At 54.7% G+C, this 14,319-nt stretch overlaps 1 protein-coding gene across 1 annotated transcript; it reads left to right on the top strand.

Annotated features, from left to right (window-relative positions):
* The first annotated feature begins 7,915 nt into the window (after positions 1–7,915).
* Positions 7,916–13,983, top strand: PAX1 (paired box 1). Its single transcript, XM_054514455.1, has 6 exons — positions 7,916–7,957; positions 8,330–8,460; positions 9,255–9,949; positions 11,196–11,341; positions 11,818–12,016; positions 13,892–13,983. Exons 1-6 carry the CDS (start codon positions 7,916–7,918, stop codon positions 13,981–13,983), a joined length of 1,305 nt encoding a protein of 434 aa, XP_054370430.1.
* The last annotated feature ends 336 nt before the right edge of the window (positions 13,984–14,319 follow it).

The following is a 14,319-nucleotide window of genomic DNA, read 5'->3' as shown; positions in this document are numbered from 1 at the left end:
GCCAGGCCTGGCCCTTGTCCCCTTGTCCTGTCTAAAGAGGGCAAAAACCTGTGGGGACCCAGAACATTCCTCTGGCTGCCCTGAGTGATTCGAAACCCTGCCAGGGGGCTCAGAGACCTTGGCAGGGAATCAAAGACACCTGTGCCTTCGATTTTAGCCCTTGGAAACAATGACCAACTTTGTGTGTGAGGATTTACAAACCACGAGAGTTTGAGTAGAATGATAGTTAATTTGTCACAGGGTGAAAAAGTAGAATTTGGGGTTTTTAGAATGGGGGTTCAAGAGGCAAGATGGAGGAATCTGGGCATGTCCTGTTGTTCTTCTCCTTCTTGCCCTCCATCTTCTGCTGTGATGGTGGCACTTCTGGATTGGTTTAGAGTAGAGACAGAGTGCCTAACATAGGTGATAGGTGTTGGAAAATTATTGTAAATAAAGTACACGTAGTTTATGTATAAAAAGTTAACACCACCCCAAGGGCGGTCAGTGTGCCACGAACCAACCTGCAGGACAGACCTCAGCAGGTCAGAGAACGAATAGATAGGAATAGATAAGGAAATAGATAGTTGTAGATAAAGAAATAGATAGTTACAGATAAGGAAAAAGAAAATAGATAGTTATAGATAAGGGAATAGATAGTTATAGACAAGGAAAAATAAACAACCTTCAAAAGCAGAACTGACGAATCTCAACTTCTGCTGTCGCAGGGCTGGGAAAAAAGAGACCTTCTGATACCTTGGGGGTCATTTCAAGCACAAAAAACCTGAGAAAAACCCTGTTAAAGCCCTAAAAGCTCCAGGCAGCTGGGAGGAGCTCTGCACGATGTCTGAGCATTCCCAGGGACTGCCTGGCTGCAGTCCCACCGTGCTGCAGCAGCCGGCCCCTAATTGCATTGTTTCCGCTGATCCACGAGGAAATTATTTATGGGCACGAGGAGCCTGCCCGGCTTCCAGGGCCTTTCAACTTTATAGGAGTTTTCCATGGGCTGCTCTTGCAGGTTTGGGTTATTTTTACCCCCCAATTAAAGGGGGTTGCTTTCCCTCCCTCCCTCGGAGGTGAGTTTTTCCCTCTCTCCTGGTGGGATGGGATGGGATGGGATGGGATGGGATGGGATGGGATGGGATGGGATGGGATCCCCGTGGAAGGATCTGTAGCCATCAGGCTCCTGTGGCTGGAGTGGGGCCAGCTTTGGCCTCAGCTCATTTCTCCCCACTCTCTGCAGAACCAGATCCTGTTTGTCCTTTGCTCTCCCGGCTCCGTGTCCCAGGCCTGGCACTGCTGATGGATTCCCAGCCCCCCCCCCCCCCCCCCAAAGCAAACAATCCCCCTGAATGGTGCTGGAAAGGGCACATCCCAACCCTAAACATCCATTATTACCCTGGAATATGAACTGCTGCAGGAGCTCCATTTCCTCTGGCTCCTTTTTAATGGGTACCTGATACCCACAGTGCTTCCACACTGGGAAATTTGCTCCAAGACGTAAAATTGCCTGGCAAAAACCCCCACCAACAGCAGCTTCTCCATCAGGGCAGTGTGTCCAGGCTGGGCTCTGCTCCCCTGTAGGATGCTCCTGGCCCCCAAACCCTTTTCCAAGCCACGGGAATGGCTGGGTACCCTCGGGGGGAGGGAACACGGCCTCATCCCAGTCGCGTCCCGCCTGGAAGTTGTTTTCCATGCTCCCACTTTGTTGGGTTTAGGCACACAGAGGCTTTTTTTTTGGGAAGGGAGCAGCCTGTGTGGCAGGAATAAACCATCTGAGGTTGCTTTAAGCGCCCCTTGGAGCGGGGCCAGCAGCCCAGGCAAGGAAACGCTGGGAGCTTGTTTTAATTTAGTGGTGTTGAAGTGTTCGGCTGCAATTAAGCAGCTGAAAATTAAACAGAACCAGTCATTAGGGCTGGTGGGACAAGCCCAGCAGACCAGAGGATATAAATTATTTCCAATGGGGAATGCCAGAGCCGGGCTCGGGAGGGATGGGGATGCTTCCCCTCCGTGGCTGTTATCTCTTGGTTTCAATCAGAGGAATTCCATCCTGAGGAAATGAATCGCTGCAGGTGCTGGAGCTTGGAGCAGGTAAGGAGAGGGAAAAGAAGGTCGTGGCAGATGGTTTCCTGCGCTCTCCCGCTCCCTCCATCCCAGGGAGTTCCTTTGTCTCCCTGCCTGAGCTGGGTTTTGAGCTCCCAGCATTATTCCCTGGTGTTGATGCTCCCTTTCCCTGGATCTTGCTGTCCACGGAAGGATCTGGAGCCATCAGGCTCCTGCAGCCCCAGGCACTCCCAAGTGTGTTTTGGGGGACAATGGCCTGATCCAGGCCATGTCCTGGGGGAATTTCTTCACTACCTGGGCTGCTTTGGAGGGAGGATCTGGAGCAGGAATTGATCCTGGATGGAGTGAAGGTGGAGAGGGGCATGAGCAGGAATTTGGGCTGGAAATCCCTCACCTCCCGTGGGGAAATCACAGCTGGGAGGGGAGGGATGGGGCAGGCTCTCCAAAAATGCTGGCTGGGCATATCCATGGTGTTCATCCAGATAATTCTGGGATATCAGAGCTCCCAGACAACGCAGAGGGACAACCTGGATCCATGAAACTTCCAGCATCCTGCAGGATTCTTTTACAAACCCAGAGCCAGGTAAGCCCAGAAATGCTCTTTTAAATCCCTCACCTTTCAGCAGAAGCAAGACTTAAGCCTGGCTTTAAAGTCAAGCCTGGGTTTTAAGTGCATTCCTGGGACCTGCTGATGGGAGTGGGAAGCTCTCCCTTGGCTTCAGTGCGATTTTCCCGACCTGAAATGGAGTCCAGATCTCCCAAAATAAATCCCCCCAGCTCTGGAGCTGCAGAACCACACAGAGCCCCAGGAACTCTCATTCCCAGAAAAGGATCCAGCTCATTCATCTGCCCACATCATGTGTGTTAAATTCTGCTGACATCTCCCAGAATTCCGGGGAATAAATGGAAACCAGTGCCCGGGGAGCGCTGGGCTGGCGATGCCACGGGATGAGTGGCAGGAGCATTGTTTGTGTGCAGCCTTTCCAAAGGGAGCTCCCATTTCCCTCTTGCCAGGACAAGATGTGAAATTTCATTCCCATTTTATCCCAATTACTGGCTTAGAATTCTGGCACGGAGCACTTCCGGTAATGCACAATAACTCCAATGTCCCGGGTGCTTTCCCAGTGTTGGATTTAGGGGGGGAATTCCACTGTATTCCCAGTCCATGCTCCCCATCCCGGATATTCCCATTTCAAGGCTCCATCCCACCACCGCTCTTCCAGGAGAGCAGCGCAATTCACCTTACCAAAAAGCCCATTTGAACCAAAAAGCTCATTTGAGATTTTCTCAAATGAAATGAAACTTTCCCAGCCGCTTTCTCTTACCTGTTTCTCTTACCAAACAGGTCTGAAACCCCAAATCTTTCTCAGCTCAAAACATATCTACTCAACCCCACACACCTGCAAATAAAAACCACAGAAAAATCCATTTTGCTCCAAAAAGGTGTTTTTACTCCTGGAGAAATCAGTGACAACAATTTACAAGGCCGTAAATAATTATTTTCTGGTTTATTTGGATGGTCTCCTGCAGATTCAGAGAGGCAGAGCAGCGAGGAAAAGTTCTTTTTTATCCCCCCACCCATATTTAATTTTAAAGGCCATGTTCAAGGAGGAGCTGTCAGGCAGGAATGGGAAGCAGAGGGAGAGGGACTTTTGGGATGAAGGAATCGGCTGGAGCGGACAAGGCAGCTCTTCACAGCTTTAAATCCCATTTTATATCCCCCATTCCCACACGGGGAGAAATAAACAGAGTTTTGCTGTGATTATTCGGGGCCTTTATGGTGGTTGTAATGTTCTGTGCTGCTCACCTCGCTCTGGCCCTGCATTTTCACACTGAGACGAGTTTCTGCTGGGAAATGAGCCCTGAAAAGAGTTTACCTGCCTCCAAATGGCTCCAGACCCTCGGGAGATCCTTTGGAGCTGCACCAGGGAGCTCTGGGATGGCCAGAATGGCACCCTGGGCACAGCCCTGGCTTGGTGCCCTCTTCCAGAGGGAAGAGCTGCCGATTGGAAAATCCAGGACTATTGAATTCAGTGTTTATATATTCAGTAATATCACATTCAGCACTATTAAATTAATATCCAGCCCTATAAAATGTTGTTTGAAATCCGCCTCCACCATCAAAGCCGAAGGACCTTGAGGAAAACCAACAGGGAATTCAGGTTTTTTCTTCCCCTTTTTCTGGCTGAGCAGCCCGGCAGGTTCAGAGCCATTCCTTGGGAAATCCATGGATTATTTATCCCACTTTTCAGGCCACCCTCTTTCCTACGGGACTCTCTCAGGACGAGAAGATGCTGCACCAAACGCTGCTGGATGCATCCATGCCCTAAAACCTGACTTTAACATTATCAAATCCTATCGAATCTCCTCCCAACTCTTTCCAAGGAGGAGCAAATTCCCTGCTCTCCCCATCTCTCCGGACGCCCCGCGCCAATCCCAGCAGACCCCCGGTGCTATTCCAGCCTCCCCGAGGTGTTTTTCCAGGAGCACAACTCAACATCCCGCTCCTTGCCAAGCCCGCGGCCTCGCGGTGGCCGGGAGGGGGGATCCATCCCGCTAGGAAAACAACGGGAATGGCTTTAGCAGCCCCTCGGCCCCAGCACGTGTGGGGTTTGTTTGCAGAGCCGGGAGCTGATCCCGCCTGGATTTACACCCAGCCAAGGCTTGCCCAGCCCTGAACGGGAGCTCAAGCCGAAGGAAAATACCGGGAGGGAGTTTTGTTTCTCTTTCAGAGCACTGGAGGAGCCAGGGAATATTCATTCCCCAGAGAGAGAGGAGGGACACCTGGTCTCCATGGTCTTGGGGAGGCTTCTCCAGCCTCAAGGATTTCAGGATTCCAGGATTCCAGGGGGGCTCCCGGTGGGAAGGAGCCGTTCGTGCCTCACGGCACCTCCCGCTCCCACCAGAGGCCCCGCGGGGTTCCCAGCACCCCCGGAGGAATTTCCAGCAGAGGGGTGCCGTTTTTTTCCCGGGAATAGGCGGGCGGGAGAGGAAGGAGCCCGGCTCTGTCCTTTCGCCGCATTCCGTGCGGGATCCCGGCTCTCCGAGTCCCTTCCAGAGGCTGCTCCTGCCGGCCCCTCCTCGCACGCGGCTCCCAGATGTGGCGAGCGGGATTTGCAGGGACCGACCCTCAATGCCCCCAGCTCCTTCCAGCCCCAGGCTCCGCCGTTAACCGGGATTCTTCCTAAAATACTCGGTGTTTTTAAATATCAAGCCCTGGGAAGGACAGGGGATCCCTGGCACCGGGCGCATCCAGAGCTGCGGGATGCGGCTGGAGCTGCCCGTGCCCACGCTGCGCTCAGGGCATGAAATGGGATTCCACAAAAAAGCCACTGAAACGGTTCCCGGGCAGAAAAGGAGGAGAAAATCCAAATAAAGAGAAAAGCATGATGGACCCGTGCGATTTATTGAGGATTTTCAAAGCTCCGAGCTGCCCTCGGATCAGCAACCTTTCCCATCAGGAATTTTTTATTTAAAGGCTCCGGGATCCCGCTCTGGTTTTCACTTTGAGAATCTCTGATCACAGAACGCAGAGGGATTTTTTTAGGGGGAGAAACAAAAAAATTCAAATGGAAAAACTCCCGGGGGGGTTGGTGTGGTTTTAATCCGTGTGGGTTTGAGGAGCCTCTGGCAGGGAGGGATTTTACGGAAGAAAATCGCTTCTGACAAATATTATTGTTAATTATCGAAGCTGTGGCCTTGACAGACCTGACAGAGATGCTCAGAGGGAAGCTCTGGAGCAGGATTTTATTTTGCTGAGCTCTCAAACGTCCTTCTTCAGCGACCACGAAGATTTTTTTGGGATCCTCCAACTCCCCGCGTTTGGGCAAAAGACTGGAGAAAAAAAATCCTGTTGGAATTTTGTGATGTCTCTGACACACAAAGCACAGGCTGAGGCACCCAGCACTTTCTGGGGGTTTTCAGAGTGTCTGATCCCACAGGATTTTCCAGTTTGGTTTGATCCCGATGGAAAAGGAGCTCCATAAACTCCTGCAAGAGCCCCAGCGTTCCTGAATCAGTAATCAATTAATAATAATAAAGTAATGTAGCATACGATGGCAGTATCAGATAACAACACAACAATATAATTGTTATTGAATAATAATTCAACAGCATTATTCTATTACAGTATAATATTAATTATATTATTTTGCAATAAATAGTCGGGAATAAATACTGGTGAAACACCCAGGACCCCCTACCTTTAACTGTTCTAATCTCCAGCTGCTGCAGCGGAAAAACATCCTTGACATTCCTATCCAATATCCTTGATATTTCCATCCAATATTCCTGATAAATCTATTTAAAAATTGAAGGAAAAAAAAAAAAAAAAAAAAAAAAAAAAAAAAAAAAGGAAAAGCTTCCAGAGCTCACAGCTCCTCTGGATTTTTATTCAGCAAAATTAATGACGTAAAATCGCGCCTGTCACCCGAGGCTCAGCCCGGCATAAAAATACCCACAAAATTCCAGCAGCTTTGGCAAAAACAGGGAAAATTAGGGTTTTAAAATCGCTGCATCGTGTTCAAGCCGGGAAAGAGGGGCTGGAGAAGGGAAAGAGGAGCCGGAGCAGATGGAAACCATCGCGACCAGGGCAGGGCAGGGAATGGCCAGGGGGAGCAGATTTGGGGGTCCGGTGCTGCTCCTGGAGCTCCGCGGGGAGCTGGACAGGGAGCAAATTAATTGGGATTTTCCTGCCACATCTCACCTGAGCAGCCGCCCCTTTCCTTTCCCTTCTTTTCCTCTCTTTCTTTTCCCATTCCTTTTAATAATTTTCTGTTTTCCCTTATTTTTCCTTAGTTATTCTTCTTTATCCTAATTTTAAAAACGATTTTATTTTTACTTTTATTCTCCCTCCCTTTTTTTCATTTCCCCCGCTTAACTTCCTTCATCATCTACCTCTCTTCCCTTCTTATATTTTTTTTCCTTCTTCGTTTTCTTTCAGGTTGATTCCCCCCATCTTTTCCTTCGTTTCTTTTCAATTATTCCCTTCCCTCTTTTTTCCCTTTCCCTTTTTGCCTCATCTCCCTTTCCACCCTCGCTATATCCAGGCGTGCATTCCTGAGGGGGCTGGATCCCGGCGATGTCCCCGGGAACCCGGCAGGGTTCGGAGAACGCGGGTGGCGTGCGGGGAGCAGGTGGGGGAATCTTTTCCTGCCGGGACCTTTTCCTTGGAAAAGCCTCATCCCCAGGGAGCGAGGGATGCTCCAGGGCCGTGCGGGGGAAAAGGCTCCTCCGCCGGCGGCAGGGGACCCCCAGACCTCCCCAAAAACCCATCCCCGGGGATCCGCAGGGCCGTCAGAGCCGCACCTGCCCTGCCCGGCCGCTTTTCGAGCGCTGCCATTTCACCGCCTCGGGGCTGCCCCGGGGGCGCGGAGCACCCGCGGGACCCCCGCCCTGGGCGAGCCGAGGCTCCCGGGGAATGGATCCGCTGCCTTTCCCGGGGCTCCTTCCAGCACTGAGGCTGCGGTTGGATCCGGGGGTGCCCCCCGTGCCCCCTGCCCGCACACGGGGGTGACGGGCGCTGCCCCTGCCCGAGCCCCCAGCTTTACATCCCCCCTTTTCCAGGCGCTGCTTCCCCCCACCCGAGCCCCCCACCCTTCCAGTTTTTTGCGGGAAACACTCACGGTCTTCCCACCGAGCTCTCCGTGAGGGGGGATAAAAATCCCCGGGAATCCCGCGGCCGCTGTCCGAGCCGCGTTGCACGGATTCACCCCCGGGCGGGGTTTTTGGGGCCGAAACAGGCGGATTTCGCCTCCAGCGGCTGGGCAGCAGCGCTTCCTCGGAGGAGCCCCCCCGGACAGGGCTCCGTGTCCCCCGAAAGCGCTCCCGTCCCATCCCGTCCCGTCCCGTCCCGTCCCGTCCCGCAGCCCCGGCGATGCCCCACCCGCGGCTGCCGTCGGGGCCGGAGGCGGGGCAGGTGCGTGTCCCTGTCCGTGTCCGTGTCCCTGTCCGTGTCCCTGTCCGTGTCCCTGTCCCCGTCACTGTCCCTGTCCGTGTGCCTGTCCCGCTTGGGAACCGCTCGGGGCGGGACGGGGGCACTCGCAGCTCGGGGGCCGTGATTCCCCCGCCGTGATTCCCCCGCCGTGTCCCCGCCGTGCCCTCCCGCAGCTCGGGGGCGCTCGGGGGGGGTCCCCGGCGGCGGCGCAGCCCCGAGGGGGCGGGCGGAGGGGGCGGCTCCCCCGGCCCCGCCGGCCGCGGCCATTTAGGAGCGGGCGGGAGCCAATGGGCGGCGGCGCCGCCGCCGTGACGGCCGCGATTGACGTGATTCCCACGTCAAATTGATCCCGAGGAGCGGCGGGGGCTCCCCGCGAGCGGGGCTCGCTCCCGGCGCCGCCAGGACCCCCCGGCCCGGCCCGGCCCGGCCGCCCCCCGGGCTCTCTATGCCGGCGCTGCCCCCTCCCCGCGCCGGGCCATGGGTGAGTGCGGCCGGCCCCGCACGGGCTCCGGGACGGCTCCGGGACGGGCTCCTGGCGGAGCAGGGCACCGGGAAGGGGCAGGAGGCGGCTGGGGATGCCGGGGTGCCGTGCCCGGCCGGGAGGGCTCCGGGCTGCTCCGTCCTCCCCGCGCCTCCCTTCGCTTTCGCTCCGCTCCCTCCTTGAGATTCCTTCTCCCGTTCTCGTTCTTTTGCCTTCTCTCCTTTTGTCCCGCTCTCCTTTTTTTTTTGTGTCCTTTTTCCCCACCCTCGTCGTTTCTGACTTTTCTTTTTCTCTCATTCTTTCCCTGTCTTTCCTCCCCCTTCTTTTTTTACTGTCCCTTTTACCTCCCTTTTTTTCTGTCTGTATCTCTCCTTCCTCTCTTTCCTTCTTTCCCCCTTCCCTTGGCCTTTTTTCTCTCTCTTTCCCCCTTCCCCTTCTCATTCTCCTTTTGCTTTTCCTTTTTCCTTTTTTCCTCCCCTTCTTTTTTTCCCCTTTCTTCCCCCCCTTCTTTTTCCCTTTTCCTTTTTCCCTTTTTTCCCTTTTTCCTTTTTCCCTTTTTCCCTTTTTCCTTTTTCCCTTTTTCCTTTTTCCCTTTTTCCTTTTTCCCTTTTTCCTTTTTCCCTTTTTCCTTTTTCCCCCTTCTTTTTTTCCTTCAACTTTCCTTCCTTTCCCCCCCCCTTTCCTTTTCTTCCCTTCCTTTTCCTTTCTTCCCCCTTTTTTTTTTTCTCCTTTCCCCCTCCCTTTCTCGCTTCCCCTTCCCCTTTCTCCCCTCTTTTCCCTCTCCCCTTCCCGCTGCAGCGCCATCCCCATCCCGCGGGCACCAGCGCCGCTCCCACCCGTGCCATGCCGATCCGTGCCATGCCGATCCGTGCCATCCCGCCCCGCAGAGCACACCTACGGCGAGGTGAACCAGCTGGGCGGCGTCTTCGTGAACGGGCGCCCGCTGCCCAACGCCATCCGCCTGCGGATCGTGGAGCTGGCGCAGCTCGGCATCCGGCCCTGCGACATCAGCCGCCAGCTCCGCGTGTCGCACGGCTGCGTCAGCAAGATCCTGGCCCGCTACCACGAGACGGGCTCCATCCTGCCCGGGGCCATCGGCGGCAGCAAGCCGCGGGTCACCACGCCGGCCGTGGTCAAGCACATCCGCGACTACAAGCAGGGCGACCCCGGCATCTTCGCCTGGGAGATCCGCGACCGCCTGCTGGCCGACGGCGTGTGCGACAAGTACAACGTGCCCTCGGTCAGCTCCATCAGCCGCATCCTGCGCAACAAGATCGGCCCGCTGGCCCCCGCCGGGCCGCCCCCGGCCGCGCTGCCCTGCGCCCACATCTACCAGTACCCGTACCCGGGCCCCGCGGCCCCGCCGCCCGCCAAGGCCGCGCCGCACCCCGGGCCGCACCTCGGGGCCCCCCCGGTGCCGCTGCCCCGCTCCTGGCCCTCGGCGCACTCGGTCACCAACATCCTGGGCATCCGCACCTTCGTGGAGCAGGCGGGTGGGTACCGTGCGTTCCGCTCCCCACCGCCCCTGCCGTCCTTCCTTTGGCCCGTTTTTCTGGTCGATTTAGTGGTTTTTTGGTCTCTTTGTTTTGTCTCTTTGGTTTTTTGTTCGGTTGGGTGGGTTTTTTTGTTGTTGTTTTTTGTTTGTTTGTTTCGAGGTTTTTTATTTGTTTCGGGGGGTTTTGTTTGTTCGGGGGTTTTTGTTTGTTTCGTGCCTTTTGGCTCGTTCGGGGATTTCTTTTGCTTGTTTTCGGCTTTTCGGCTTTTTATTTGGTTCGTGCCTCTTTGCTCCTTTCGTGCCTTTTCGCGTCTTTCCTTCTTTTTTATTAGTTTCAGCTTCTTAGTTTATTTCGAATTGTTGTTATTTCTTTCGGGTTTTTTTTCTGTTTGTTCCGATTTTTTTTGTTTGTTTGTTTCGTATATTTTCCTTCCCCCCCCCCCCCAACCCCCCCATTTTTTCCCCCTTTTTTTCTCCCAAGGGCCTCCCCCTGCTCCACCAGCCCATTGGGGCGGCGGGGCCAGATGCGGCCTCGGCTCAGCCACATCTTGAACTTTTTATGAAAAATGTGGAAAATATTTTCCTAGGGATGATAGATTGCCGACCGCAAATTCGGAGCCCTGAATTTCGCTCCGCAAAGGGGGATTAAAAAAAAATAACATATATATATGTGAAAAGGAGGGGAAAAGAGAGAAAAACAACAGGAGAGGAAAAATCGGGGAGGAAAGGGAAGAGAAGGAAACTCGGATCCGGCCTTCTGGATTTTTCCGAAGAATCTGGGAATTTTGGGGCTCCGGGAGCACCGGCAGCGCCAGGGCCGAGCCCCGCCGGCTCCAAGGGGGGACAAGCGGGCCGTGGCAGGGGGTTGCGGGTCCTTTTATCCTTCCAAAAGCCCGAGTAAATCAACCGCATGCGTTTCCCCCCGTGCAATCATTTATCCTTAAAATTCCGATGTCACTTCTCCAAATCCCCTTCGTCAGGAGAGAAATTGGAGCCCCTAAATTATCGGGGATTGGGAATTGGGAGAGGGAGGGGGGAGACGGCGAGCGGGTTTTGGGGGGGGACACCACAGCCTCTCCCCGCGCTGTGATCCCAAATTTCGGGATGCTGGAGGCAACGCGGATTCTTGTGCCCCCAGCCCCTGGGTTTACACAGCCAGGCGTTTGGAAAAGCGGGAATTCCCTCTGTTTCACCCCAAAAGCTGCTGGGGGGAGGGGGCTCGGGGCTGACGTTTTGTTCCCCAGGGGCTCTGGCTGGCACCGAGGGGGCCGCGTATCCCCCAAAAATGGAGGAGTGGCCCAGCGTGAACAGGAGCGGCTTTCCCGGGCCGGGCCAGGCGGTCAACGGGCTGGACAAGGTTGCCATGGACGGCGACATCAAATACCCGCAGGTGAGGGCTGGGGGGACGGGAGGGGACAGGCGACATCAAATACCCGCAGGTGAGGGCTGGGGGGACAGGAGGGGACAGGCGACATCAAATACCCGCAGGTGATGGCTGGGGGGACAGGAGGGGACAGGCGACATCAAATACCCGCAGGTGAGGGCTGGGGGGACAGGAGGGGACAGGCGACATCAAATACCCGCAGGTGATGGCTGGGGGGACAGGAGGGGACAGGCGACATCAAATACCCGCAGGTGAGGGCTGGGGGGACAGGAGGGGACAGGCGACATCAAATACCCGCAGGTGAGGGCTGGGGGGACACGGCGGACAGGGGAGCGCGGCACGAGTGGGGCTGGAATGGGGCAGGGAAGGGAGAGCAGGGAGGGGCCAGGGAGGTGGGGAGAGAGGACAGGGAGCCCCGTCCGCCCCCCGGGCGGGCTGTTCTGAGCCCCTTGTCCCCTTTGTGTCCCCGTGCCTGTCCCCAGCCCGGCGCGGGGCTCTCCTCCATGGGCACCTTCCTGCCGGCCTGCGCGTACCCCCCCTCCAGCCAGCCCGGCGTCTACGGCGGCTCCCCCGGCGCCTACATCGCCCCGGGCCCCCCCTGGCAGCCGCAGGGGACCCCCCTGGGCCACCACGGCCACCACGGCGAGCTGGCCATGGCCTTCAAGCAGCCCGGCGGCCAAGGTGAGCGGCGACAGCGCGGGGACAGCGCGGGGACAGGGCCGGGAGGGAGCCCCGGCCTCAGGAGGGGCCGCCCCGCCGGGGATGGGAGCGGATCCGTCCCGGTGCCCAGCCCGGGGTTCCGCGGGTCCCCGCCGCGTACCGGGCCTGCGTTGGGATTTCCCTGCTCGCTCGCTGGGAAGCGCCCGGGAATGGGGAGGACTGCCGGGCTGCTCGTCTCCCCCGGAATGCGGGAATGTGGGAGACAGAGCAGGGGCCTTTCCCCGCGTTCCCCCATTCCACCGATTCCAAAAAGCGGGAGCCTTTCTGGAAAAGCAGAAGCCTTGACAGGGAATCATTAATTCCTTGTAATTACCTATTAATTGTGAACAGACAGCAATGATTTAACTATTTGTTTATAGTTATTAGTTATCATAATTAACTGTTATTTTATTTAATTGGTTCCCGGGGTTATTAATGAATAATTTCCCTCCGAACGCTCCGCCGGGAATCCCACGGGAGCAATTTGAGGCTGTCCGAGGGGGCGTTGCTTTTATCTCCCGTTAATTATTTCGCCTCATTAATAGAGCTCGATTCCCTCGTTTTAAAAATCTCGATTTTTCCGCCCTGGCTATAAAATCCCCTTCGACATTTTTGTCATTTTCCCCGCATTATTTGACTTTCTATTATTTTAATTATTTTGCAATTAATTCCCTGTTTATTCGTCCTTTTTTATTTTGTTTTCTCTGCGGTTTAAATTTTTTATGGTTGTTTTCTTTTTTTTTTGTTTGTTTGTTTGATTGATTGATTTTTTTATTTGGTTTTTAATAATTTTATTTGTTTTTTAATAATTTTACCGTTTCTAACCTGCTGCGAGTCGTAACCTCAGCTGTGCCGGGGAGGAGCGATTGAGGGAGAAAATAAATAATTCAAACCGATTATTTAAAGATTAAAAAAAAAAAAAAAGAAAAAGAAAAAAAAAAAGAGAGGGAGAGAAGGAAGGAAAAGGAATAAAAAAAAAAACACGAGAAAGAAGGAAAGAAAAAAAATAAGGATATAAAACGATCACAGCCACCTTTGCACATTTAACACATTTTCGAGATATTTAAAATTATTTGGAGTCGGAATTTTCTGATTTCCCAATTTTTAAGCTGTTTTTTCCCCAGACTTTCTCTAAACCTTTGTAGGTTTTTGATATATTGGTGGGGTTTCTTTGCGTGTGGTTTTAAAATTTATTTTTATTTTTCTCTTTTTAAATTTTCTTTTAAAATTTTCCCATTTTTTCCCTTTGGATCGGTTTTCTTGCTCTGCCAGTTGGAAAACTGGATTAAAATTGGATTGTTGTATTATCTGGCAAACGAGCTGGAGGAGAAAGGGTAGGGTGGGCTGGGAGTACCTGTAGCGAGTGGGAAAAATGGGAAAAGGCTGGAAAGAAGGAAGGACAACCCAGCCAGACCATTTCAGCCCTTTTCCAATTTCCTGGATTTCCCCCGAAACCCCTCCCTGCTTATTCCCGTGCCTCCAGCAGCCCCGGGATAAATATCCCGGTCCCTGAAAGCAGAATTCCCGAGGGCTGAGCTGGGGTGGGACGGAGCTCAGCAGGAATTCCATCACCTCAGGGATGGTGGCACGGTCCTGTCCCCTTCCCCTCCCTCCCCGGCACAGTCCCCTCCCAGGACACCCCAAATTTTAGGAATCTTTAGGGATGCGCTCCGTGCGTGGCTGGGACTGGTCGGGGCCGCCCCGTGTCCCTGGCGGTGCCACCGGCTCTGTCCCTGTCACCGGCGAGTCACGGTCGCTGCTGGGGGCTCTGGAGGCGGTTTTTGGGGCGTCCCCCGTGCTCGGAGCGCCTCCATCCCCTGCCTCGCCCGTCCTTTTTCCCTCTCCCCCTTCCTGCAGGGGTGGACAGGAAACCCCCCAGCCCCGCGGGGAAAGCTCCGGAGCCCCTGAGCGCCATCCATGGAATCTCCATCCCGACCTCCTCGTCCTAGAGCCGCCGAGCAGCTGCCCAGGGACTCTTGGGACCTTGGAATGAGCTCCTGCAGCCCGGAGTGGGGACGCGGGGACAGCCCGGGCGGTGACAGGTGACTTTCTGCCTCGGCAAATCCCCGGCAGGACATTCCCGGAGGGACGCTTAGCCTCCATTGGATCGGAAAGGGATGACGGAAGAGACTCTTCGGTCTTCCTTCTTTATTTTATTTTATTTTATTGTATTTTCTCCCCCTTGCTTTCAGTTTTTCCTTCTCCTCCCCCATACCTCCCGAGGACTGTTGGATGCCGTGATTCCCTCCGTCCCCAGGCACTGCCGGGAGCATTCCCGGCTCTGT

This window comes from Molothrus ater, chromosome 3, assembly GCF_012460135.2.
Source record: "Molothrus ater isolate BHLD 08-10-18 breed brown headed cowbird chromosome 3, BPBGC_Mater_1.1, whole genome shotgun sequence".
In the NCBI taxonomy this organism is placed as follows: Eukaryota; Metazoa; Chordata; class Aves; order Passeriformes; family Icteridae; genus Molothrus; species Molothrus ater.
This window is presented reverse-complemented; position numbering and strand designations above follow the sequence as displayed.